Source organism: Juglans regia, chromosome 1, assembly GCF_001411555.2.
Source record: "Juglans regia cultivar Chandler chromosome 1, Walnut 2.0, whole genome shotgun sequence".
NCBI lineage: Eukaryota > Viridiplantae > Streptophyta > Magnoliopsida > Fagales > Juglandaceae > Juglans > Juglans regia.
Window position 1 is genome coordinate 8,050,416 of NC_049901.1, and position 27,063 is coordinate 8,077,478.

At 37.4% G+C, this 27,063-nt stretch overlaps 5 protein-coding genes and 1 pseudogene across 5 annotated transcripts; 3 read left to right on the forward strand and 3 right to left on the reverse strand.

Annotated features, from left to right (window-relative positions):
• The first annotated feature begins 1,074 nt into the window (after nt 1–1,074).
• LOC118344345 lies at nt 1,075–1,193 on the forward strand (annotated as a pseudogene).
• A 523-nt stretch (nt 1,194–1,716) lies between these two features.
• On the forward strand, nt 1,717–3,593 carry LOC108987379 (glutathione S-transferase T2-like). Its single transcript, XM_018960281.1, has 3 exons — nt 1,717–1,893; nt 1,972–2,304; nt 3,528–3,593. Exons 1-3 carry the CDS (start codon nt 1,717–1,719, stop codon nt 3,591–3,593), a joined length of 576 nt encoding a protein of 191 aa, XP_018815826.1.
• Nucleotides 3,594–5,261: 1,668 nt separating this feature from the next.
• LOC108987380 (protein FAR-RED IMPAIRED RESPONSE 1-like) lies at nt 5,262–6,698 on the forward strand. The gene is made up of 3 exons (XM_018960282.2): nt 5,262–5,534; nt 5,877–5,973; nt 6,097–6,698. The coding sequence occupies exons 1-3, from the start codon at nt 5,262–5,264 to the stop codon at nt 6,696–6,698; spliced, it is 972 nt and encodes a 323-aa protein (XP_018815827.2).
• A 3,385-nt stretch (nt 6,699–10,083) lies between these two features.
• On the reverse strand, nt 10,084–13,343 carry LOC108987416 (probable mitochondrial saccharopine dehydrogenase-like oxidoreductase At5g39410). Its single transcript, XM_018960327.2, has 2 exons — nt 12,599–13,343; nt 10,084–11,077 (listed from the first exon to the last, which is right to left on the reverse strand). Exons 1-2 carry the CDS (start codon nt 13,262–13,264, stop codon nt 10,385–10,387), a joined length of 1,359 nt encoding a protein of 452 aa, XP_018815872.2. The 5' UTR covers nt 13,265–13,343; the 3' UTR covers nt 10,084–10,384.
• A 5,521-nt stretch (nt 13,344–18,864) lies between these two features.
• Nucleotides 18,865–21,255, reverse strand: LOC108987374 (pentatricopeptide repeat-containing protein At2g03380, mitochondrial). The gene has a single exon (XM_035689495.1). It carries the CDS (start codon nt 21,253–21,255, stop codon nt 18,865–18,867), a length of 2,391 nt encoding a protein of 796 aa, XP_035545388.1.
• A 1,800-nt stretch (nt 21,256–23,055) lies between these two features.
• Nucleotides 23,056–25,176, reverse strand: LOC118348072. The gene has a single exon (XM_035689009.1). It carries the CDS (start codon nt 24,461–24,463, stop codon nt 23,126–23,128), a length of 1,338 nt encoding a protein of 445 aa, XP_035544902.1. The 5' UTR covers nt 24,464–25,176; the 3' UTR covers nt 23,056–23,125.
• Nucleotides 25,177–27,063: the final 1,887 nt, after the last annotated feature.

Here is a 27,063-nt window from a genome sequence, read left to right on the forward strand (position 1 = left end):
TAATTTCTCCAGAGTTTGATCTACAGATTAGAGCTGCAGTTGATCCATTGTTTCTAACAGCTATATCATAAGACAGTGAGTAATGTCCTACTGGGAGAGAGATCCAAGTTTGGATCGAAACTTGGTCAACTAGAATAGTATAAACTAGAGCAAATGTTTAATGTTCCAATTTACTCAGGCGAGAGTTATGACTTCTGGTGATTTAAATTGCAGGACAGCTTGTTTGAGAACTTGAGCCAAGCAAAGTAATCTTCAACTCTCGCCTGAGATCACCTATTGGCTCAAATTTTTTTCTGATAGTCATTATTCTGACTTAAAGCTTGAGAACTTCATTTAGAGTTTAATACTTGGATAAGTGTTCAGCTTCATAAGTGTTCAACAATTTTAACAACAACAAAGTAATCTTAAGAGGGAAACAAAACATTTGCAAAGAGCATGCATCCGAGTGGCAACTAGGTTCTTAGAATTTTAGGCATTATAGGATGAAAAGAAGGGTTTCAGAACAGACCAATCCACAATTTGTAATAGAACATACACTTACCAATCCTTGAGTGCGCATACAAGGGTGTGGGATTTTGCTGTGGCACACGATGAGTGCTTTGCATCACCTAGAGTTACATGGCTTGCATGGACAGCGTGTATGGCTTGAACACCCTAAATAGAAAATATTATCAGAACCCTTTTTTGCTAGTATCAAATCTTCTTCCCTCTCTCCCAGCATTAGTGTGGTCATGAGTCAGTGTGGTATCTTGTTTTTCAGAAAGGATATCAAGAGGGATTCCAATGGCTTTGCACATATTAAAATCTTAATATGGTTGTTGTTTATTGGATTTGGATTTCTGCATCTGTCTATAAAAGGAGAGTGTTTTGGGTAATTTTCATGACTTTTCGAGTGGTACAAATTGAGAGTTTCAGTACATAAATGTCATCCACATAAAAGTAGGAGAACTGTTTTCAAATGATCCCAATGCTTACATGCAGTAAATATATTTTTCTGTTATTGTTTTCTATCACTTTGCTATTATTGTTTGCTCTCTCCTTTCATGTAAGCATGCTTTAAGGTGTATTTATGTGTCTATGTAGTAGAATATGTTTGTGGGTAATGGCTTGGACGCTACATATAACGTTTGTGGCTATCCCGATTGATGGTTTCTTTCAATGCCATTTGATCCCGGAAAATACCACATATATTATTGATTATCATCGTTAAGACACTTTTCTGACTCCACAACCAAAAACAGAGTTGCTGTTTTCTTTCAATGCCATTTGCTGTTTTGCATTGTTCTGTTTTGCAAAGTTGCTGTTTTTCTTTGCAAAACAGAACAAGAAGTTGATTTGTGTTTCTGTTTTTCTGCATATTTTTCTACATATTTCTTTGCAAACCAGCTTATCCAAACAAATTGATGATGTAATATTTTTCTACATATTTCTAACTCCTTGAAAATGTAATATTTTTCAAGGATGGGCACACAAATTGATGATGATCTCTTCTTCACCACTCTATTACAAAGTGGAGGAGAGGGTTGTAATAGCACCCCAACGCAACATTCTAATGTTGTGCTCCAAGCAACATTCAATGACGGTGAAAAGAGGCAACCTCCAAAAAAAGTTCAAAGGGGTGCATCTTTCACTGCAGAGGAGGATAACCTCCTCGTCTCAGCTTGGCTCAACATTAGTATCAATGCAATAAAGGGTACTGATCAAAAGTCCACTCAAATGTGGGAAAGAATTTCAGAATTTTATCATGAATATAAAAAACAGAACAATGTGAACCGTTCTGTAGTTTCTTTGATGAATTGGTGGTCCTCGATTCAGAAATGCACAAATAAGTTTTGTGCATTTTTAGCACAAGTAGAGTCATTGCATCCGAGTGGTGCAACGGAGCAAGATAAGGTATGTAACATTTTCCTTTAATTTTCACAAACATGTAGGACTGATTTATGAACTAACAATATTCCTATGTATTTGTAGATTGAGAAGACAAAAATTATGTATAAAGAGATAGAGAATAGTAACTTCACAATGGAGCACTGTTGGTGTCTTCTAAGACACCAACAGAAATGGCAACAACACATCTCCACCCTTGGGATGAGGAGAAGGCCACAAGGTGAAGCTGCTCTTGACACGGTGGAGGAGAACATAGAGGTCTTTGCTGAGAGACCTCTAGGCAAAAAAATTGAGAAAGAAAGGGAGAGGAAGCGGAAGTCGATGGAAGGCAAAGAGTCTGAGATCAGCATTTCCTTAGCTAAAATGACCGAGGATAGAGCCACGACCATGGAAGAGCGGAGAAATGCTCAACTCAAGGCAGATCAAAAAAGTGAGAAAATATTTGAACTAAAGAAGAAGAAGTTTGAACTAGAGAAGAAGAAATTTGAAGGCAAGATGATGATGCTAGATCTACGTGGCATGAATGCCATGCAACAAGAATATTTTCATAATATTCAAGTTGCAATTTTTGAGGGTTCGAAGTCCCATTCATGAGGTAGATCTAACTCTCTTTCGACACCTTACTATGTAGATATCTAACTTGTAATATTTATAGAACTAATTTTTTTGAGAATTAGTGGCTGCCCAGCCACATGTGGGCTGGATAAATATGTGGCTGGGTAGCAACTAAATTCGTGGACTGTGGATATTATCTTTGTTGGTAATTTGTGGACAGTTTTGGTAACTTTTATGGATATGGATATGAGATTGTGTTGGTGGACTATTTATGGGACTGTGTTGCTAAATTTTGAATGCCTTTGTTCATCAGGTCTCTATCTCTCTCTCACACAATTTTGATGTCCACATGATTCATTGTGAGATTTGATTACACTTACAATTTTATTAGAAGTGATATTATAATGGATGTGGTTAAAAAAATTCGGTTAATATTAGTATGAAATGTTAATTAATATTAGGTTGAGGAAACAAATAGTTGGGAAACAATAATTTTAAGTAAAATGTAAATTATTAATTAATATATGAAGTGTATTTGTAAAATATAAAAAAATATATAAAATATTATTAAAATATATAATATAATATTATTAATTTGACTTTAAGATGGCTAGTCCAATGTGAACATACCTAGCCAAAAGTTAAAGTTATAGTCAAAACTTGTACTTTTAGCTAAAATTTGGACTTGGCAATGGCCTAGCCATTGCCAATGCTCTATGAGCTGAAGAAGAACTAGTGTACCACGTGTCTATATTAACTACGAAGTATTTCTCTAATTTTCGGGAGTGGGAGGAGATGTAAATTTTATAAATAATAATAAGATAATTTATAAATAGTAATTAGATAATTTAAATTAATATTTTATGTGATTTTAAAAAATAAAAAATAAAAAATTAAATAAAAAATATTATCAAATTAAAATATTGTTATAATATTATTTTTTAATATTAAAATTTGAAAATTTTGTAATGATTAATTTAAAAGAATGTGTTTAAATAATGTTTAGAAAGAAAATAGAATAAGAAGAGATGAAAATTTTGAGATTGAAAACTATTTTCAAACAAAGTGTTGTGTTTGATGTGCAGGGGGATAAGGAGTTGGCATGTACGGATGGCAAGAAACATGTGAAGTTCTACATACAGTCCTCTTAAGAGGACTGTATTGCAGTCCTGGTCCATGAAATGTCCATCTGATCCCCATTTTAATTTATGAATTGACCAAATTAACCTTCCTTCTCTAGAACATAAATCTGCACAGAAATTGGAACCAAATTCAAATCTCGCACCCCCTGCTCTTTCGTTTTCCCTCTGCGCCGTGCATGCCCATCGATCCGAACGAATCACTCCTCCACTATCGAGAAGAGGACCTTCAACCCACCATCGACGGACGAAACGCCTTCTCCACCAACGGACGGAACGCCTTCTACACCATCGACTGCCGATTGCCGACAACCTCCTTGGTAGAAAACCTTGATCTGCACTTGTTTATTTACATACATCATGGGTTGTTTTATCTAGTTTGCACTCTGAATAACACATTGATTTCATATTTTAGCTAGTCCTACTGCTGGGTTTTGGTTGTTTGCTGAATTTTGTTTGTTGCATTAGTCTATATAAATATAGAATAATCATGTTTTAGGATGGACAATCTGATTTTTAGGGATCTGATTTTTTATTGGTGAATTAGTTTGTATAAATACAGAGTAATTATTCATGAACAAAATCAAGAGGCAAAGCACTTAAGAAAGTATGTAATTGGTGAACTTTTACAGGTGTAGGAAATGATTTACATGAGTTGCTTCTTTCCATGCTTATAATTTTTTCCCATTTTACTTTACAATTTAAGTGGGTTGGATAATTTTTCATAGCAGATTTCATGATTTTTCATATCAGATTTAAGTGGGTTGGATAGTTGTAAGATAATTTTTTCCCATTTTGCATTCTGGATAACACACTAATTTCATGTTTTAGCTAGTCCTGCTGCCGGGTTTGGGTATTGAGAAGAAATGATTTAGGGATGGACAATCTAAACTTTGTTTCTAGCATTTATTAACTTTTACTTCAATTGTTTTCTATTATTGATTGTCAGGTTTGCTAATTTGTTGTACTTTAATTTTTTTTTTTTTTTCACTTTCATGTTGTGCTTTAAATATATGAAGATTGTTGCTGATGGAGAAAGAGGAATAATGCACATCTACTAGGCGATCACTGTTTTTTTCCGAAAGCAGTAATTATATGGATCCCCCAAATGTGAGAGATGATGAGGTAGTGATTGATAATCATGGTGTAATGCTGGGGAATGATGATGATGATGTGGTTTTAGAGCCAACGCTAGGAAATAATGATGATGGGATTTCAGAGCCAACGTCGGGAAATAATGATGATGGGGTTTCAGAACCAACACCGGGAAATGATGATAATGGGGTTTCAGAGCCAACATCGGGGATGTTTTTTAAAACTGAGAAAGAACTCATTTACTACTACAAACAATATGGGAGACAGGCTGGATTTGGCATAATGACCCAAAGAAGTAAAAGGGAAAATGATGAGAGTGTTAGATATGTAACACTTGGGTGTGCTCGTGGTGGTAAGGCAAGGAAACGTATTACCAACATTTCTAAACCACGCCCGACAAAAAAGACTGATTGTAAGGTGAGAATTAATGCAGTTTTGGCTGATGGTGTCTTACGTATAACTACTGTTTGCAATGCACATAACCATGGGTTAAGTCCACAAAAGGCAAGATTTTTTAGATGTAATCGCGCAATTGATGATTTCGTGAAGAGGTAGTTAGATATTAACGACAAGGCAGGCATAGGTATGGCCAAAAGTTTTAACGCATTGGTTATCGAGGTTGGTGGTTTTGAGAAACTTCCATTTATTGAAAATGATGCAAGAAATTATATAGACAAGGCTCGCCACCTTAGACTTGGCAAAGGAGGTGCTAATGCACTTCGTGGTTATTTTGAGAGGATGCAGTATAAGAATGATGAGTTTTACTCATCGATGGATTTGGATGATGATGATCGATTAAAAAATATCTTTTGGGCCGATGCACGCAGCAGAGCAGCATATGATTATTTTGGAGATGTTGTAACATTTGATACAACATACCTAACAAATAGATATGTCATGCCATTTGCTCCGTTTATTGGTGTTAACCACCATGGACAGTCAATACTTTTGGGAGCATGCTTGATATCAAGTGAAAATACTGAAACATTTTTTTGGTTATTTGACACTTGGTTGAAATGTATGGATGGGAGGGCGCCAAAAGCTATCATCACTGATCAAGACAGGGCCATGAAAAATACTATTGCAATAGTCTTTCTAAATATCCGGCATAGATACTGTTTGTGGCACATAATGAGAAAACTATCAGAGAAGTTGGGCTCACATACTGAATTTAAGTGTGGGTTGAAAAGTGCATTGCAGATATGTGTTTATGATTCTCAGACTTCTGACGAGTTTGAGAAGTTTTGGGAGGTGTTTATTAACACTTACAATTTGAAGGAAAATGCATGGCTTCAAAGTCTGTATAGTGAGCGAATGTATTGGGTTCCCGTTTATTTAAAAAATACATTTTGGGCTGGGATGAGCACAACTCAGAGGAGTGAGAGCATGAATGCCTTTTTTGATGGATATGTTCATTCAGGGACTACGTTGAAAGAATTCGTTGATCAATTCGACAATGCACTGAGGAAGAAAGTAGAGAATGAGATGGCAGCGGATTTCCACTCATTCAATTGCACAGTCCCTTGTATAACTCATTTACCCGTGGAGAAAAAATTCCAAGCAGTTTACACGAATTCTAAATTTAAAGAAGTGCAGTCAGAAGTAATGGAGATTATCTACTCTCATTGTGTTGTCATAAAAACAGAAGGGGCAATTACCACGTATCAAGTTAATGACCAAAGGGTAGTTGAAGACGGCATCAAGAAGTCAACTTTGCAGGCGTACTTCAATGAAGATGAGTGTGAGGCAAAGTGCATGTGTGGACTATTTGAGATGAGAGAGATTATATGTAGGCACATTCTCTCAATTTTTGCTGCAAGGGATGTTCAAGTGTTGCCAGAAAAATACATTATGGAGAGGTGGTGGAAGGACATTAAACGTAGATATGCTCTCATTCGAAGCAGTTACGATGACTTAAGTGGTAAACCAGCTGCTAGTCGGTATTCTGGCTTGATAAAATTATGTTTCCAAGTAGCTACATATGCATGTGAAAGCGAAGATAATTCTCTGGACATGACATAGAAGCTAAAGGCAATGAATGAAATTTACACTAAATCGAAGCCTCAAACCACAGTTGCAAGCACTCATGCTTCCATTGATGCCGAAACTGGAAGTTCGAAGAAAGTGTTGAGCCCTCGTGTTGTCAGAGGCAAAGGCAGGCCGCCATCAAAGAGGAGACAACCTACAATAGAGAAGTTACAAACCAAAAATAAAAAGGCTAGTGGCAAGTGACAAAGAAAGAATGTATGGAAGATTTAAATAATATGATTTTGATATAGTTTTAACAAATGTATGGAAGATTTAAATAATATGATTTTGTCATTTGTTTATGTATTCAAATGTAGGCCCCATCGCGGACGGAAGATGTATTAAACCCCACAGAATCGGTAATACTGCACGACACACCAGAAGCTATTGTTTCGCAACTACCTAATACACAACAAAGCGTTATTTCTCAGGTAAATGTTAAATAATATTCATTTTTCTCTATATTTTGAACAAATAATGCTAAGTTTTGCATGATGTTTTACAGAATATTTCAAATTACTTGCAGGCGAACTCCGTATGTCCTGACCCTCTCGATGATTGATGAAAGATATGGTAGACTGCTGCCCCCATCAAAGTATTTGAGATTTGAAGACGTTGTAGACTGTTATGTTGACAAAAGCTCATAACTTCAGTTGTATAACTCTACTTTGTATTGTTGTAAACTGGTGTATTGTTGTAAGATTGGATATTTATATCATTTTAAGAGTATGAATTATGTTATGGGTATGAGATATGTTATTATTAAAGTGTTGATAAAAGTGTTGGATGCTTATATTAAAGTGTTGGTTCAAAGTTATAATCTCATGGGTTTTATTCAATGTAGAACAAAATACATGAAATATAGTGCAAGAAAAATACTTCTCATAACCATTCATAATGTTCACAAGTCTGATGGGTTTGAATATTACAATATTGATAAAGGTTGTAAACATATCTATTACAACATACTTAACAACATTACACAGTTTGATATACACTGCTACTAATTTGTAACTGTTATTGATCCTATCCAACAACAAAATATTAGAATTGCAAGTCCCCAATACACGCAGGGTTGCATGCTTGTATGATTAATATCTTTCATTACATCATGAAGCTCATCCTAATCATTTTGGATGTCATCTTCCAATTTTTGCATCTGTACCCTTGCACGTTGGAGTTCTTCCTCTCTTTCGGAGTTCTTCCTCCCATTTTTGGAGTTCTTCCTCTCTCTTTTGGAGGCGACGCTTTCTTTCGCACACAAATTTTCCTTCATTTTCTATGTCAATATCTGCCCATAAAAAGTACTCGCAGTATGGCCTTCCCTGCAGCAAACATCTAATTAGTGTAAGAAAGTACAATTAATACAACAATATCTGATAAAGGTTACCCTTGCACGTTTAAAATTTTTTAGTGTTACCTCTATTGTAATTTGGACAAGAATAAAAAGGTCAGTTTGGATTTTTGGTTGTTTTCGATAATTTTAAACGTGCCATCTCTCCGCATAGACATTTTAGAGCATGATTAGAAGAAGATGAAGAACGCGATGAAGACATTGTGTATTAAAAATTTTACACAGTTCTTGAAGCTGTGTAATGCTGGAAATGTGTTATGCCTACATAGAAAATAGATAAAAGTTAAGATAAAAGTTAATATCTTTATGTGTTTGGTCTCCCAGCCGAGAATTTATGCACTAGGACCATGAGAGAGAAGACACCAAAAGTCCACTGTTGTTGAAGTGTTCAATAATATTGAATAAATTTTGCATAACATTGGATAAATAATTTAAGGGGAATATGCCGATAATTTAACGGTAGCAGTAAGGATTGTACTCTTAACTGTTCACTAATGAAATGTGCCTCAAACAAATGCCAGGCATAAACAAGATAATGATTTGTATTTCAATTTTCACCAGCACATGTACACAAAATGATATTTTACACTGTGAATAGCATAAAATTGTTTCATCATTCTGATAATGAAGCTATTCTTGATTATTTCTGCTCTGTTTGTTTGTTATGAGATTTCTGCTCTGTTTGTTTGTTTGTAGAACTCCATGAATAATTTCTGCTCTGTTTGTTATGAGATTCATGCTTTGAGATGTGAATTTTTTAAAAGTTAAAAATGAATTTTCTGTTCTAATTTATGCTGACAGTATCTTTTTGACTCGATCAAAGCCACCAAAATTTTGAAGTGTGGACACACGATGCATATGGACTGCTTTAACGACATGAAAAAATAGAATATGTTAAGTTCAGCTACTTTTGAAATTATTCATTCATTAATGTGCCATCTCTTATCATTCAATTAATAAGTTACCAGAAGTATTCAATTAATAATTTATGCTATCTCTTAGCATAAATTACCAAATAGGAACCCATTCACAAATTTGAACAAACAAGTAGAGTGCATTTCTAAACCAGAAGTATTTTCTACAAACAAGTAAATATCTTAACACAAATTTACAACCAAGCAAAACCGATCTTACAGATAAAGAACGAGAAGAATTACATGCAAAACCAATTCAAGATTCATGCTCAGGCCAGAAAAATTCACGCTCAGCAAAACCAACTACTGCTCAAATCGCATTCGGGGAAATCTTCACCAAGATGGAGATAGCCACGCTGCGCGATGTAGACGGAGATGGCGACGGCGCTACACGATGGGCTTGGGCACGGCGACGGCACTATGCGTGCGCGATGGGGGGCTTAGGCACGACGACGGCTGTGTGCGTGCGCGATGGGGGACTTCGTGCGCGATTGGCTTGGTCTGGACGATGAAGGGGTCTGAAGAATGAGTGGGGGACAACACTGAAAGGAGCCGAGGCCTCTGGGGGTTTCTTTTCGTTTAATTTCGTTTAATAAAACGCAGCGTTTTATTAAGGGGTCTGAAGAATCAATGGGGGACAATACTGAAAGGAGCCGAGGCCTCTGGGGGTTTCTTTTCGTTTAATAAAACGCAGCGTTTCCTTTATTTAATGAAACGTTGCGTTTCATTCGGGGACTACAAGAAAATTATTCATTAGATAATAAGTTTAAGAACAGTTAGTTGCAGTTGTGCAGGTATTTAGCGTTGTCGGTCGGATAATGGGATGTATAAATATGTTGCTATGAAATAAATAAGATCGATCTATTTTGCTAATTAAACACGACCACGTCATTGTGTGTTTTGGAGGAGAAGGCAGCCTCTAATTGCCTTCAAGTTCTTGTGATTTCATCCTTCTTTGAGAAATGCTTTAGCCTGCCATGGATACACAACAGAGCCTGCCATGGATACACAACCATCCATTCAGTAGAATGTTTATGGTTTACGTGAGCTTTGGAAGTTAAACCGGCTTCTCAAATTATCAAAAACCGAGATTCCTGTGGGAGCTCGGGAAGACAAGAAAATTCGATAAAGATTATAAGTAGAGAGCAGGGAAAAAGACCTGCTAGTGCTAGTAGGCAAGGCAGTTCATTCTTACAAATCTCTCATTCCTTTCCAAATGCAGATTGCATTCAAAAGATATAAACCCTCATTGCAGCATCCAGATCCAAAAAAAAAAAAAACAAAGAAAATATCAGATTCCATACAAAGATGCAAATCATATTGTAGCTCTTCCACGACACGAGCACAACCGAGCAGAGAACATAAATAGGGGAAAATGAACGTAATTTTCTGGCATATTATCGGCTTGCGACTCACAGAGAAAGAGCAGTCTTCGAAATGATATCAAAAGATATTCCGTTCTCTTGAAGTCGTTCTTGGAGATCGGTTGGGCCAAATACAATTCCTGGAGTCAATACCCCTCCCCTTGGTAGGTTTTCTCGCTGAATCAGAAGAATAAGCGCACACTGAAGGAGGATTATTGGGGTGGTCAGATAGCCGATCTCGGGTCCCATCACTCTTGTTATTATTTCCATATCAGGTTTCCTGTTTCCCTGAGAAGCAAGACTGGCATTGCTAAAACCGTGCCCAACGAACCACATCTTAAATGAAGCACTTCTGACCTCATCATCAGAGGGACCCTTCTTCCTGAACCATCCAAGGCTGAAAATTGAGGGAAATTTTAAGAGAAGCCACCTTCCAACAGCAGTTTTACCCAGAAGCCCCATAATCACCCCAACAGTAATGAATCTCAAGACTCCCAGTACAGATTTGGAGCCTATCTTTACCCCAAAATAAGCTGGCTTCACAGTTGACCAGAAGGCCTCCCTCTTCTCAATCTGTTCAACACTCTCATTAACTCCTGGAAGTCCACCGGGGTTTTCTGTCAGAGATGCCAGTGTTCTTCGAACAACAATAGAATCTGCTGAAGGTAGCTTTACGGCCCAAACCCCAATCTTTTTCTGATGCTCTATAAGAGGTCCTTTGGGAGGTGTAGGACCAGGAATCTACAACCAGTAAAGAAAAATTTAATACAATATATGCAGCTCGTGGGCCAACCAGCAAGACTATACAGCAAGACAAATTAAATCTTACTTTCAGGTGATCCAAAAGTCTGTAAGTTGTTATTTATTACAAAATGGGTAGATAACCAGCGAAATCATGATTCCAATAAAGTGTGACAGAATAAATTACATAATTAACGAAAATGAATGTCATTTCCAGTCAAAAAGCTTGTTGAGAGAATGATATAGATAATTTCTAGCAGAATATCTGGATACTACCTTTCTTTTTATCGATAAACAAAAATTTTATTGATCATAATAATAGGCAAAAGCCCAGGAATACGAGGCATATACAAGAGCATCGCCTTAGCGTGCTAGTTCAAGGATACTACTTTAATAGTATCATCAATCTTCACAGAGGAATCACAATGATAATTTCAGTATACAACTGTCCCATGCCACACAAATCTCTGAGGCAGGAGTCGTGAGATTGTCAGTATTGAGTATAAGTAGAAATTGAGTAAACTACTTATTAAAAAAAAAGTAGAGATAGACTGCAAAATTAAAAGATATATATTCAATGTCAGGTACATATACACGGTATTCCGATGTTTATTAACAAACCATATTCAATACAAAATTGTAATATTTATATTTTTTGTCACTACCTCCATTACTGCAACCATCACCAACCAAGCTAACTTTGACACCCCCATTCTACAACCACTGCTACTATAAAATTATCACCATTATCATCTTACCATGAGCATAGCCATCATAACCTGCACCTTTACTGCTCTGCCCATGCTTGAGTCTTACTTGCCACTATGGCCACCAAATACCACAATGACTACCCACCATATCGCTACATCAGTCGAACCAGAGTTTTGCCTTGACTACCACTTACAATGGCAGTGGCGAAGGCACAAGAGTGGACGGTAGTGGTGTAATAGAAGTGGTGGTAAAATTCAATCCACTGCCACTACTTCCCTTCTGGCTTCATTTCCTCCACTGCCTCTACCGATAAAACCTTCAACACAACCAATATCCCAACTTCTCTTAGAAGTTCTAACTTCCAAAGCTGCTAAAAACCTAGGACACTTGCCACCACTGCGACCCCATTTTTAAATAAACTCTCCCACAAATACTTCAAGACTAGACTACTTATTAATTACACTTAAATGGGAAAAGAAATGACCTTATCAAATATATCCTTCGCGTTAAAAAAATATATATCCTTTCCAGTTCATAACTGCACATACATCATTCAGTACGACCTCAATTACTGACGAATGTATAATAGATAATGCAGAAAACAATAATATCTCATTTTCTAACTTCATAATCTTCTGCAAGTACTCCCTTAACCTAGCGAGATTTAGCATCAACCAAATCAAAACCAACAAAGCCAAACCATTAAACATCAAACATATCTTCAATGAACCACTACCAATAAATAAGTGAAAAAATTACAAATTGAATCCAACATATCAATATGATAATTGAAAAGAGAACTTCTCTTACCACCGGTCTAGCTCTTCTCGGTCTCGACCGCCTCAGCTCCTGCAAACTTTCCACATTGGCCACGCCCAGCACTGCCGACTCATATGTCCCAAAATTCCCGGCAATCCTCTTCTTAGACTCCAAGCTCAGATACGCCTCAACCCGGTTCGGCACTGCCGGCTCCACCCACTGCCTCGAGTTGAACATCAAGCCCAATTCAGCTGGAACTGAATCGAACCCACATGCCGAAATGATCAAAGAACCCGTCTCCGCCGCCTTCTCGCCGTACTTGGCCTCCATCCGCTCCATGAACTCGGGCTCCCCACATATGTCCAAATAATCACACCCAGTCTCAACGCAGGCGGCCACTACGGGCTCGCCGTATAGGCGGAACGGCCCAACGCAATTGAGCACGAGCTTGGTTTGTTGGCAAAGGGAAAGAAGGGATTGGGGGTCGGAGGTGTTGAAGGTGAGGACGGGAATGCGGGGGGGGGGGTTGGGGTGTGAGGCCCATCGAAGGGTTTGTGTCAGTTTAGTGGGGTTGCGCCCAGCTAGGGCTAGGGTCTTCAGTGGTGGGTGATCGAGGAATCTGAGGGCTTCTTTCACTACGTACCTGCCTGTGAAGCCTGAGGCTCCCAGAATTATCAGGTCGTAGAGGAGAGTATTTCGTTCTTGATTTTCTTGCATTGTTCTAAGATGGGAGTTTCGGAATTTTTTTTCATATATATGTTTCAGAATTGCTTTCGGTATTAACGAGGACTGGAATTGGAGCAGTGAAATATCACTAATTTTTGTCAAAATGACCTGCAGACTCATAAAAAAATATCTCAAAAATATCTCAAAAATATTCAGATTGGCTCGTTGGTCCGTTTGCTTCTTAAATTCTTCTCAAGTTATTGTTATAATTTTTTTTAAAATTTTAATAAAAAATATAATAAATAATTTAATTTTTTCAAATTTTAAAATAATAATAATATTCTAACAATATTTTATTACCTTAATTTAATTAAACTCAATTCAATTAAACTCAACTCAATTTAACATTTAAACGCAGCCTAAATAACACACTTTTATCCTGCTATATAAAATATAATATTCTTATCCCTCTTAGATATTTTTTATTTTTTAAAAGAAAAATTTTAAAATTGAGTAATACTATTAAAATAAAAGTGAAATGACGGTGTTGTTTGTAAAATTGAAGAATCAAAGGAACATTTCTTTTCTTTTCTTTTTAAGAAAAATTGTCATAATTCATTTATCAGATAAATTTATATCCATGATCGAATACATACAAGGATATCTCCATATCAACCATTACCTTATAAATCAATTAGTGCATTTGAAGCTATATCAATATAATATTTCCTTTTGTGATTCGTCTGGTCTTCACTACTGTTGACACTCTATATAAACAAATGTCCAAGAAATAACACTCTGTCTAAACTAGGGCTGTACAGAAAACCGGAAAACCGGCCGAGACCGACTCAGACCGGCCGCCGGAGCTCGGAACCGGCAGGGAACCGGTCGGCCGTCGGTGATAAATCATCAAAACCGGCGTCGGCCGGTTCGGTTGCGGTTTGAACCAACCAAAAACCGAAAAACCGGCCGACGCCGGATATATAAATAATTTAAAATATATTCATATATTAAACGACGCCGTTTCACTTAAATAAGTGAAACGACGTCGTTTTCATCTTAAGATTAGAAAAAAAAAATAAAGGGAACGGCATGCCAAACGGCGCCGTTCCAACTAGGGCATATTGTCCGTCCCCGAGCCCTAGTTCATTTCGTTCGGACCCCTGCGGCCCTGCCCATTGCCCAGTTTCATTCCGCGGCGCCTCCCTCTCTCGAGTCTCTCTCGCCTCCCTCTTCCGTCTTCGATTCATCTCGCTGTAACGTCCTTTCCGTGCGTGACGCCGCGTCGCCGTCCACGACTCCAGCGACTCCAGCCACTCACGGCTCACCGACGCCCAGTGGTCCACCGTCCAGCAGCGGCGCAATCTCGTGGACGCCCAGCTTCCTCGGTTCCTCCGGCGCAATTTCGAGAGCCTCCATTGGTTTTTTTAGGTATGATTTTGAGATTTATTAATTTATTTATAAGTATTTTGTGAGATTTTATTTAGAATCCGAGATTGGTCTAGTTCGGTCATCGGTGGATTAGTGTTTTTGTTTTCTGATTTGGTATTTCAATCTAGGTTAGGGATTGTGTTTGCTTGTTTGATAATGCTTGAAATAGTGAGGAGGATTTTGTTGAAGAATTTTGAGCAGTCTCGGACTCTCATCGGCAGTGTGCAACTGTGCATTGCGGCCATTGCCATTCGGCATTCAGTGCATAATGTTATTAATGTGCATTCACGGATGTAATTTTGTTGAAAAAAAAAAATTTGAGATGTTTATTGGAAGTAAAAATTATGATGTGTTGATGTTATAAATAATTTGAGATATTTATTGAAAGTTAAATTTATGATGTGTTTATGACATTATGTTATAAATAATTTGTGATGTTTATTGAAAGTAAAATAATTTGTGAGATTTATGAGCGATCTAAAATGTAGATTAGAATCTTAGATTTGTGATGTTTGCCACGTTGCAAACTAGCTGCTGTGTAATTAACAATTGTGGTGATTTTTTGTTCTTTCTTGTTTTTACATGTTAGATGGATTCTTCGTCAAGTCCAATTGATCTTGATTCGAACTCCCAAATACCAAAACCCCCGACTTCAAGTGCCCCTAATAGTAGTAATTGTCCACTTCCTAAGAAACGGAAGGGGAATGATCCGTCAATTGTTTGGGATCATTTTACAAAAGTTGAGGGTTGTTCCGTAGATGATCCTAAGGCCAAGTGCAATTATTGTGGCAAGATATACGCTTGCCACTCGAAGAGGAACGGCACTTCAACTATGCAAAACCATCTACCTTCATGTCCCAAAAATCCTCATAAGCGTGGGCCTTTAGATAAATACCAAACAACATTGGCAGGTGAGGTATCCTCGGAGGGGTTTGGAGAGAGTGATAATTCTTTAAGAAATCTTGTAACTCATAAATATAGTGAGGAGGCTGTAAGGATGGCGCTTGCGGAGATGGTTATTCTCGATGAATTACCATTTAGAATTGTTGAAGGGCAAGGATTTAAGAAGATGGTTTGGTTGCTTGAACCTAGATTTAAAGTGCCATGTCGAGTGACGGTTGCAAGAGATTGTATGAAACTATTTGCATCTGAAAAAGTCAAACTTAAAAAGTTATTCAAAGATGGGGGAATGAGGATTTCATTAACTACCGATACGTGGACATCGGTACAAAATCTTAATTATATGTGTCTAACTGCCCATTTCATTGATTGTGATTGGAAATTACAGAAGAAAATTATAAATTTTTGTTTAATCCCTAATCATCGAGGGGATACGATTGGAAAATATGTTGAATCGTGCCTCCTTCATTGGGGTATTGATAAGATATTTACTGTGACTGTTGATAATGCTAGCTCAAATGATACTGCAATTGCATATTTGAGATATTTTTTGACGGAGAATATGTTGGAAGGAAAATATATGCACATGAGATGTTGTGCTCATATTCTGAATCTTGTCGTGAATGAGGGTCTCAATGAGTGTGATGATGCCATTACAATGGTTAGAAATGCGGTTAGATATGTGCGCTCCTCCCCTGCAAGATTAGACAAGTTTAAGAGATGTGCAGAAAAGGAAAAAATTGATTGTAAAAAAATGTTGTGCCTTGATGTGCAAACCCGATGGAATTCAACTTACATGATGTTGGAGGCTGCTGAGAAATTTGAAAAGGCTTTTAGGAGAATGGAGAGTGAGGACTACAATTTCCTTTCTTACTTTAAGGATGGAAACATTGGGCCTCCTAGAGCTGACGAGTGGGAGACAGTGCGGGTTTTTGTGAAATTTTTGAAGATGTTTTATGATGCCACTTGTCGATTTTCTGGTTCTTTACAATTTACATGTCACGGCAAACACAAGTTTTTTGGAGATTTGTAGGCTCCAAAAAGAGTTGGTTAGACTGTGTGAGAGTCAGAATACTTGTTTGATGAGTATGGCCATAAGCATGAGAATGAAATTTGATAAGTATTGGGGTTCATTGGATAGACTGAATTTATTGTTGTTGATTGCAGTTCTCCTTAATCCACGTAGTAAGTTGGGGCTTCTTACTTTTCACTTGAAAAAAATTTATGATCACAATTGGGCTGAAGATTTATTGTCGAGGGTGAGACAATTATTATCAGACATGTATGAGGAGTATAATGCTACGTTCGGTTCTTCCTCGAGTAGTAGAGAACATGTTTCCACTCCGTCAGCTGCACCTCCAGATGATGTTGAAGACAATCATGAGTCACAACTTTTTTATGAGTGGTTGCAAGCATCGACTGCCTCTGGATCTACATCAACCAAAACAGAGATTGATCGATATTTATCAGATGGTTGTGAGGCATTCAGTCAATCTTTTGATTTGTTGAATTGGTGGAAAGTGAATGAGCCTAACTATCCTATACTTGCGAGAATTGCACGAGACGTGTTAGCCATGCCTGTTTCCACGGTTGCATCAGAGTCCGCATTTAGTACGGGAGGTCGGGTACTTGATCCTTTTCGGAGTTCCTTGGCTCCAAGAACTGTTGAGGCACTTATTTGCACTCAGAATTGGTTGCGACATCCGTCAACGCCAATTGATATTCGAGACTCAATGGATAATGTTGAGAGCTTTGTAGTAGAATCTGGTAATGTGTTTTTAACTTTTACTCATTCAATTTCCATATTCATTTATTTTTATTATTTAATTTGATTTGTTTTCATTATCCTAATTTATTAATATTGATAATTTGATTATTTGGTGTTTTCTTATAGAGTTGGGAGCATCATACATTACAACTATTGATGATTGAAGAGTCGAAGACTGCAGACTGAAGAATGAAGATTTTTTGGGTTTTATTAAAAAACAATTGTTATTTGTTGCTTAAGACAATTTAATTTTGTTTGTAATGTGTATTAAACATCTAGTGGAGTATTTGGTATTTATCTAGTAATTAGTAATTTAGTATATAAGATAATAAGATTATAAAATATAAGTAGTATATATGTAGTAGTTAATAGTTATTAGTTACTAATAATATATATATAGCATGATTAAATTAATTAATTTTAAAAATTCTGCAAAAAAAAAATCTTTATAGTAGACGATCTTGAATAACAAAATGAGCTCAAAAAAATGTTGAATTGGATCTTAAAATGGCCCAAACAGTGCCCAATCCGGCCCAAATACAGTGGCCCAATCCGGCCCAAACACAGTGGCCCAAACCGGCCCAAAACCGTGAAACCGACCGTAAACCGGCCGGTAACCGAACCGGCCGGTTTTCATGCCCTGGTCAGTCGGTTTCGGCCGGATTTGGGCCTAAAAAAAACCGACCAGTCGGTTTCGGTTTGGGCCCAAAACCGAACCGAATGGTCGGTTTTTCAGCCCTAGTCTAAACAGAAACTCAATCTTACTATTCTTAAAAAGAGAGGACTCAATCTCTACAGACAAACGAAAAAAAAATACTTTTTTTTTTAATTGAATAATAAGGAAAGCAGTAAGGTAAATATAAAAAATGACGTATTACAATTTGGGCAAATTTCGGTAGACTTCAGAATCTGTAACAGCACGTGAATGCACCACGCTTGTCTCTTTTCAGCTACAAAAGTCAGATTTGAAAGATCTGATGGTGGCGATTCCAGTGATCCGGCAAGTGTGGCGAGAAAAGTTGCCAGAAAGGATGACACGTGAAGATCATGCGCAGTTGTGAGCAGCGCGTGAGCACCATGCGCTTGGGAGTCTTCTTGTGCTGTGCATGACTCTCGAGAGTTTCTGAAAAATTATAGATCTATCTTTTTTGACCTTCAAGGAAACAAAAAAAAATTAAAAAAAAAAAAACTATCTTGATAGGCAAAGTGGATAGAAGGAGAAAGGAGAGGAACGGCCTCCTCCTCCTCTTCCTCCTGCAGCTAAAATCAGATCTGGAGACTTTTTGAGAGAGAGAGAGAGAGAGAGGAATCAATGGGTATTATTATCGCAAGCTTGAACTGCCACTAACTCAAGTTAATAAAAAAAGCTTATTAAAAAGTTGAGCAAACCCGGTACATCAGAAGCTTCCTTTTATGTACTGGTTAACTTTACAGTGTACACCAACTTCGTAGCAAGCAAAACCCGAGTCACTGATATTGAGCCTTGGCTCAAAACGAAAGTTGATCACTGAAGTAATCTCTTCCAGGAGGAGGGATTCCCATCTCGTACTACTTATCTAGCTATCTCAATCAGACTATGCCCAGGTATCTTTTTCAAGCCTTTATCCTCTACAATGGTTCTTATTCTGACCACTTCATCCCACTGTCCACTTTCTGCATATAAATTAGACACCAAAGAATAAGAGCTTGAATTCTCAGGCTCCAGTTCCAACAGTTGCCTCCCTATAACCTCCCCCATTTCTGTATTTCTATGTACTCTACAAGCAGCAAGCAAAGCACCAAGTGCCGAAGTACTTTTTCTTGATGGCAGGCACTTAACCATTTCAGATGCTTCTTCAAGCCGTCCTGCACGGCTCAATATGTCTACCATACAACTGTAATGTACTTCACATGGAACCATATTATATTCTTCGGTCATGGACCTGAAAACTTGCAGACCAACTTCCACCAGGCCTGAATGACTGCAAGCAGTGAGTATTGACGTGAAGGATACCTTGTCGGGCTTGACCTTCTCTTCTTTCATTCGATCAAATAGTTTTAGCACCTCCACACAGTTCCCGTGCATAGCATAAGCGGCTATCATTGTGTTCCATGATGTCAAACACCGCTCACTCATGTGCTCAAACACATCTCTGGCCATATCTAAGCTACCACACTTGGCATAAGTAGTGATCAGAGAATTGATTACAGGTATCTCTCTGTCCATGTGAACTCGATACAAGTGACAATGAACTTCCGTTGCTAAACTTACAGATGAAAGCTGAGAAAATGCCTGAAGCAGACTAATTACAGTGACCGAGTCATGTTCTAGTTTTTCTCTTTGCATCATCCGGAACAAGATAATGGCTTCATCTGCATGCCCATGAACAATATAACCCATCATCATTGAAGTCCTAGAGACCAGGTCTTTATATTTTATCCTGTTAAAGACTTGCCTCGCAGAGACCATAAGACCACATTTTGCATACATAGAGATGATTTGGTTGACAATTTCAGTGCTCCAGTCAAACCGATGTCTTAACATGTATCCATGGATACACCTGCCTAGTTTTATTTCTTTCAGATCAGAGGACGCAGAAAGTACACTCAGAATGGAACTTATATTTGGTTTAATACCTGTTCGAACCATTTCAATAAAAGTCCTTATAGCTTCACAAGCTAACTTATTTTGGAGATAACCGGCCATCATCACATTATATAAAACAGCATCCCTATTCTCCATGCTGTCAAACAATTCTCTGGCTTGGATTAAGTTGTTGCATTTAGAATACAGATCAACCAAGGCAGTGATAGCAACCAAATCTAGGTGAATTCCTGTTCGAATTATGTATCCATGAATGCTCTTTCCTTGACGCAAATACTTCAAGTTAGCACAACACAAAATCCCATTTGCTAAAGTTATCAAATCAGGTAGGAGGTTTTCTTCCACCATTTGACAGAAAAGGTTGAAACCTACCAAGGGCTGCTCCATTTGCAGATGACCAGCAATCATTGCATTCCAAGAACCAACTGTTTTAACCTCCATTTTTCCAAAGATGCATGCCGCTGTTCTTGGGGCCCCACATTTGATATACATGTCCATAAGACTAGTTTCAAAGACTTCATCAGAACAACCAATGCTTCTTCTTATAGCATAAGCATGGATAGAACGACCCTCTTCTAGAGCTTCCAATAAAGCCGCAGCTTTAAGTAAGCTCACCAAAGTCACCCGATTAGGATCTAATTGTTGCTTCTGCATGCAACGAGCTACCCAGAAAGGCTCAAATCCACGGTGATCACTGCATTGAGCATACCCAGTGATCATTGATGTATAAGCCACAACATCTTTGTCAGTTATTTCATCAAACACTCTAGATGCATCTTCAATATCTCCATGTCTACAATACAACCCAATAAGCGACGAACCTACGAACCTATCTGCATTTAACCCAAACTTGAAAGCATCGACATGAACCCCCCTACCAAATTCCGAACTTCCCAGCTCAATACAACTTTTCAAACTAAATGTAATGGCCGAACTATCTAAACCAATATTCCATTGTCTCAAATTTGAATACCGTCTAAGAACTTCATCAAAGTGACCTGTCCGAAAATACCCAACAAGAATTGAATTCCAGAGAGACAGATTATTGATTAAAATTCTATCAAATACCCATCTGGAGTCAGCTAAATGATCAAACTTTGCGTAGCAACTCAGGAGCTTAGAGCCCAAAAAAATACTGTCTCCAAGCCCATGAGCGAAAATGCAAGCATGGAGCTTTCTCAGATAGAAAATATCCGAACAATTATCCAAGAATGAAGCAAATTTCTCAGCTATGAACCGAGATTGAGAGCGTTGCTCTACGCCACTTGTGTTCAAGAAAAATTTGGTTTGAGCTTTGGTAGATAGTATCGGGTTGTTGCTATGGACTAGTGAACGAAACCTAGAGATAAAAAGTTGCATAATTGATAAGGGAAGAGCTTATTGTATTGAGAAAGATAATCTCAGAAGAAAAAACTACCATTTTTCAATCACATATCTCTCACACAGACGGCCTTGTTTCTCTGGGAAAGATTATGAACTAAAGTTACTAATTGGTTTAGGGTCGAAGCCGAAGGTGCACTGGGGCGTAATTGTTATTGCTGCCTCGGAATCAGCCGCTTATTCCAAGTATCTCAGATGTGTGAAGAAGATTTTATAAGTTTCAAATGGTTCTAGGGGCTCATAATATTCGATGGAAGAGAAATGAAAAACATCGTGTTGAGTTGAAGAAAAAAAAAAAAAAAAAAAAATTATGAAGGGTGTGCTGCGGCATCAGCCGAAACTGGCTAGTATATCGTGGCATGTGTAACTGGTTCTTGTTACACCCCACCTTGCGCTATAAACGTCCCCAGCATTATCGTAAGAGAAAATATAAATATCAGATTATTGTTTGTTGAAATCAGCGCACATTCAGTGAATTGAGTAGAAAAAAAAAAAATCTGTATTGTGTGCTGCGACTTCTGATTAATGCGCACTTATCGTAAAGGCATGTCTCGCTAGTTATAATATAAAAAAATGTAAATATATATATTTTAATTTTTTTTTTATAATTGAAACAAGTTTCACATAACATAATATTATTCGTATTTATCTCTTTTTAAAACCTGTCATGAAATTAGATAAATTACGGTCCTCGTGAATAAAAAATAAAGCTTGATAGGGTGGTCGTAGAAACAGGTATGAGAGGATAGCATTTGTGGATTGCCTACAAGTGAGAGCTTCCCAGACTTACTTTCTGGTGTTTGTTGTTCAGACTCATGACTTTAGGAGAATATATTCAGCATCCACGGTCCATTTTGCAGTGAACCTTTATAAGCACGCACAAAATAACATCAAGTATAATCTCTCTGGAAAATTGAAGCCGCGGAACAACCTCGGATATGTGAAGTGAATATCTGGAGAGTTCCAAAACTCTGGAACATTGGTTAGGCAGACAACGATAATCTTTCCCACTCCTTTCACTTACGACACAAGCTCAGCTTATCAGATTCAGTTTATCATTACAGAAGCAGAACTTGGACTAAGAAGACATGCACGATCTAAAATAAAATTCAGCATTCTCATTAGATTAGCTAAAAGTTAAATCCAATGAGAATTTAACTATTAAGTCATAAAATAGCTTACATCGAAATAGTTGATAATTTCTAAATTTAAAAAGAACTATTCATTCATCAAATCTATTTTATATTCTTTTTTTCTCTTTCCTTTTAATATCAATTATTTCTCTCTTCATTTTAAATGACAATTGAAAAAATATAATTAGAATACAATTACTAATTAATATATAATATTATGAATAGTAAAATATGATAAAATAAAATAAATTCATAATTAAAAAAATTAAAAAATTTTCAAAATTATTAACTACTCATTACTATATAATAAATAAATAGATAATTCAATGTAGAGATTTGATGTGAATAGTCAAAGTTAAATTCATCTTATATTATTTTATTATCATATAATAAAAAAATGACTATTTTAATATAGAAATTTATGTGAATGTAATAATTAAATATTAAATTTATCTTACATTTATAAAAAATATATATTAACTTTAACTAATCCTAACGAGAGTGATCTTAGGAATGGACCACCGGTGCCACCCTCGTTCTCTCTACTTATTTTAGAGGAAGAGGACTGTTAATCAGACATCTCTGCCGTGGGGGGCGCCTTGTCTTCTTTCCCCATCTTGTTAGGCTTTTTTCCTCAAATCCCACCTCTATACATTTAAGTTGCTGAGCCTGGCACAGGCAAATTGGAGTTTCAATAGAAGAGGGATGAGAAACCCCTAAACGCCTCCTTCGTCCTTCGTCCTTCCCCTTCCACTACAACTCATACCGGAGTTTCTGTGGGCCAAACGTGACTGCCAAGTGCCGCCAGTTGCCTTAATCAGCCCTTCGATTGTTTGAAGATCCTCAGTCACCTCATTCCTCGAAAGAGATGTAAGACTAGGAAGTATCTCTCTTTGGAAGTCTTTGCGTTGCCTCCCTCTCCTTGTTTGACCTCTCCTAGGCTTTCTTGGCAACGTGTTTTCATCTTTTGGGTTTTCCAAAGTCTGAGGTTTATAACAATAGTCCTCTACCTTGCTTTCAACCAAATTTAACGTCATGAACTCAAAGTAATCAATCCCATCAGGAATAAGCTCTTCTTGAATGGAATTGCCCTTACCCATTGAAACTTCTACGACCTCTTTCTCATTATCACCCTTATGTGAAGAAATTATATCTGCAAGCCAGTGAAGGGAATCAGTGAGTGAAGCTTCTGACTGGCGACAAGTGGCATGTTCTTGAAGATTATCAGCAGCATTGCTGGGAAGATTATGCATATGAGATGATGAGATGGAAACTAAAGCATCTGCTGCCACCCTGATAGGTCCCTCATGAGACACCCTGGATTCATCTTGTAACACATCAAAAGGTTCTCTACGTTTGCTTTCTGGGGATCCTTCCACATGAGTAATAATAATTTCTGTCTCGTTGACTACTGGTACCTCCAACTCTATCTTAGTTGCAATTGGAGAAGAGGGTGTAAATAGAACCTCTTCTTCAGTTACACAAATATTCAAATCAATCTGATGTCTTGAAGCAGCGCTGTCATTAACCCATCTCATTGCTACAACACAATCCTCAAATTTTTGTAGCACTCCAGATCTAGGTAACAAAGGATCACCAGCCAAATCATTTATAGATAACCCAAATTTTACAGGGTTGCCATTATCAATGGCAGAAGCAAGACAACTAGGTTTTGAGGGGGAGCTATGAGAAGGAAGATCATTCAATACATGAGGCTTGTCCATAATGGGAAACCCAAGAATCTTCCGATCGCTTGAGCAGTCACCTATTTCAGTTTTCCCATGCTCACTATCATCAGCATGTGTTGCTGATGAGGAGTCCTGACCAAAACTCCGAGGCGGACCCTTTCTCATTTCTTGTCTGTGGACAATCTGCAGAGAATGGTTTTGCCAGAAACTCAATCCTTCCCTTTCTCTCGAATATTTTCCATTACAATTTGGCATTGGTCTTAGCCAAGAACATGCTCCCTGTGAATTCGTCCTTGACCAGTCAACTGAAACGAGATTTTGTTGACAAATCACTTTAAATGGATTATTTAGAGATACTGCATCCATATCAACTCTTTCGGAGAGCTCACATCCGTGATAGAGCCTGAAACCCCAAGGTAGTTTTGAGGATTGTGTTGCTGAACTTTTCTAAAAGTAAAATGACAATCATGGATATCATTAGGGAACCCAAGCCAAACAGATGGGTGGCAACCCTTTAATTCCTTGGACTCTGACTGTGAACCAAGACACACATCATTTTGGTAGGATACTTCAGCCCTTGCATCTGGAAGAGATCTTGAAGAACTATCTTTAAGCAACTCCCCAATCATCTCAGAGCTTTGCATCAACGTTATTGAACTCTTATTTGATTGAGGACAGGTATTAATGCAAAGGTTTCCTTCGGTTGATTAAGTGCTGCCTCAAGCTACCTGAAGGCTTTGTCCCAGGTGAAATGGTAAATGACTCAGAATTGGCCACATCAGATTTAGGAACTAGAGGGTTCTGCAGACCAAGTGCATGGGAGGCCACAAAGGAGGAATCTCTATTTATGTCAGAGATTTCCACACCAAAAATTGTCATCTTTCTATGTTTCTCTATCTTACTCTGACCAGAAGGAAAACATGCTGCCAGATCATGGGCTTTTGGAGTTTGTGATGATTCACAAGGCATAGGAAAATCTTCAGGACGAAGAATTACACATAAAGAACTTGTGTTGCTTCTAGTTTTCCCTGAAAAGGGAGCCATATAAATCATAAATCCAAATTTAATAATCCTGCGGAACAAGGTAACTTTTGCTAGCCTCTGTATTTCTGCTCCATTTGTCTTAAGATCATGCGTTGGAAGTTTGGTTTTCAAAATTTATTTTACTTCTTCTACACCAAAAAAAACCGCCTTTAAAGGAGAACCACCACAGGTTTATTTGCTTCTTCACCCTCATTCACCTTCAGATAAGAAAAAACCCATCCACCCAGTTTTTTCAATCAAATTGAAAATGAACATGAGATGCTCTTGAACATAATATTCTGTCAAACAACTCCTAGCAATAACTAAATTAATTTTCTTAATAAAATAACTCTTCAAAGAAGAGTGTTCTTCTATGTATTGAATGACTTCCCTTACAGCTGGAGACTGAAATGCACATGAAAATTAACTTCAGTGCATCGTGCAACTTTTTCCATATGATGACTCTTGTAAAGATGTAATCATGCAAATTGTGAAGATTATCGCCAGATAAGTTATGTTAACATTGAATCACAATTCTAAATTAAAAATGAATATGCCCAAGAAATTATTTTCTCACACTAGGGAAAATAATGAAGATCGTTTTTAAGGTATGAGCTTTGTGAACCCTTTTTCTGAGTGTCCCTTTGCCTTATTTTTCTGACTTTCCTTTTGTCTGTTGTTCTACTTGTATTACTGGTTTAATTATATTATTATTGCCATCGGCATTGTTGTTATGAAGATGGAGAAAACCAGATAGTTCCTATGTTATCAGTTCAAATGAAAAATAGGGTATTACATGTATTTGATAATTTGAAAAGGATTAAGAAGCTTGTACTGTCGTACATGTGGTGAAATATATATTATAAAGTCAGATCTTTAGCAAAGATTTCTGCTCAAATACAACAAGAAGCGAATTCAAAGCAATGTCAGTATATAAGCTCTTACCAGCTTCAAAAGGAGAAGATAACTGATCTTGTTGCTGACATTCATTCCCACAATGCAAATGGCTAACTGCTCTATCCCTTCCATTACGCAGATTTTGAGAAAATTCCTTTGCCAACAATTGGAAGCCCGAATATGCACTTGCAGATGAATTCATCTACTCTTTGGAGTTGGTTTTATGGCCTGTAATAGCTGAAGCAGATGCTTCCTCCTCCCGAGTTATTTCATTCAGATCCACTCGAGGAGTTTCCCTCAAATGCATATTGGATCTAGAAGCATCAGTATTATAGCCAGTACTCACCCCAACGCAAATAGATAAATTTCCATCCCTCTTAAAAGCAATCCCATTAACCCTGTTAGAAGGATGATCATGCACTTCTGAAAATTCAGAAACTCCTTGCGGTTCCACATCATTGCTGATGAATTCATCAGCTGGAACTTCCAGGTTAAAAAACCTTCTCTGAAGCTTGCTAGATTTTGGTTCCAGAGGTTTGTGGTCCTTCCACTTTACTATGCTTTGGGTAGGACCAAAATTGGATTGCATGATTGTCCCTTTCACAGAATTAAAATGAGATTGGAAGGTATGCATACCCAGTGTGCATGGTCTACCATAACAAGAATCCATCAAGGACAAGGTGGACATATGCCACCTCTTCTTCTCATCTTCAGACAGAAATACATTTGACGATTGTAATGTCCCAGCTAACATCAGATATTTGTGTGGTTCCTTGCTTCTGATATGATTCATCAAGTCCATTTGTATTTTGTAAAGCCGATGGAGTTCATGGAGCTAGATGACAAAGTCACACACATATAAGTTCATATATAACAATATTGCACGGATACAAATATTTGACTTTAGTCAAAAAGAATCACATGTCAAATTTCAGTTCTTTTTTATGAGTAATCACAAGTCAAGTTTCATTTCTTTTTTATAAGTAATCACAGGTCAAGTTTCATAGCTCAAAATAAAAGGAGGAAAATACATAAAACCCCCTCAA

Excerpts from the sequence above, each read along its gene's own strand:
- LOC108987379 (XM_018960281.1), top strand. The coding sequence starts at position 1,717 with ATGTGGGAAAGAATTTCAGAATTTTATCATGAATATAAAAAACAGAAC. Across the intron at positions 1,894-1,971 it reads GTGCAACGGAGCAAGATAAG|ATTGAGAAGACAAAAATTAT; the intron begins GTATGTAACATT and ends ATGTATTTGTAG. Across the intron at positions 2,305-3,527 it reads GGAGAAATGCTCAACTCAAG|GGGGATAAGGAGTTGGCATG; the intron begins GCAGATCAAAAA and ends TTTGATGTGCAG.
- LOC108987380 (XM_018960282.2), top strand. The coding sequence starts at position 5,262 with ATGGCCAAAAGTTTTAACGCATTGGTTATCGAGGTTGGTGGTTTTGAG. Across the intron at positions 5,535-5,876 it reads ATGATTATTTTGGAGATGTT|ATATGTGTTTATGATTCTCA; the intron begins GTAACATTTGAT and ends AGTGCATTGCAG. Across the intron at positions 5,974-6,096 it reads GGAAAATGCATGGCTTCAAA|GGACTACGTTGAAAGAATTC; the intron begins GTCTGTATAGTG and ends ATGTTCATTCAG.
- LOC108987416 (XM_018960327.2), bottom strand. The coding sequence starts at position 13,264 with ATGCAAGAAAATCAAGAACGAAATACTCTCCTCTACGACCTGATAATT. Across the intron at positions 11,078-12,598 it reads CGAGAAGAGCTAGACCGGTG|ATTCCTGGTCCTACACCTCC; the intron begins GTAAGAGAAGTT and ends TACTGGTTGTAG.
- LOC108987374 (XM_035689495.1), bottom strand. The coding sequence starts at position 21,255 with ATGCAACTTTTTATCTCTAGGTTTCGTTCACTAGTCCATAGCAACAAC.
- LOC118348072 (XM_035689009.1), bottom strand. The coding sequence starts at position 24,463 with ATGGATGCAGTATCTCTAAATAATCCATTTAAAGTGATTTGTCAACAA.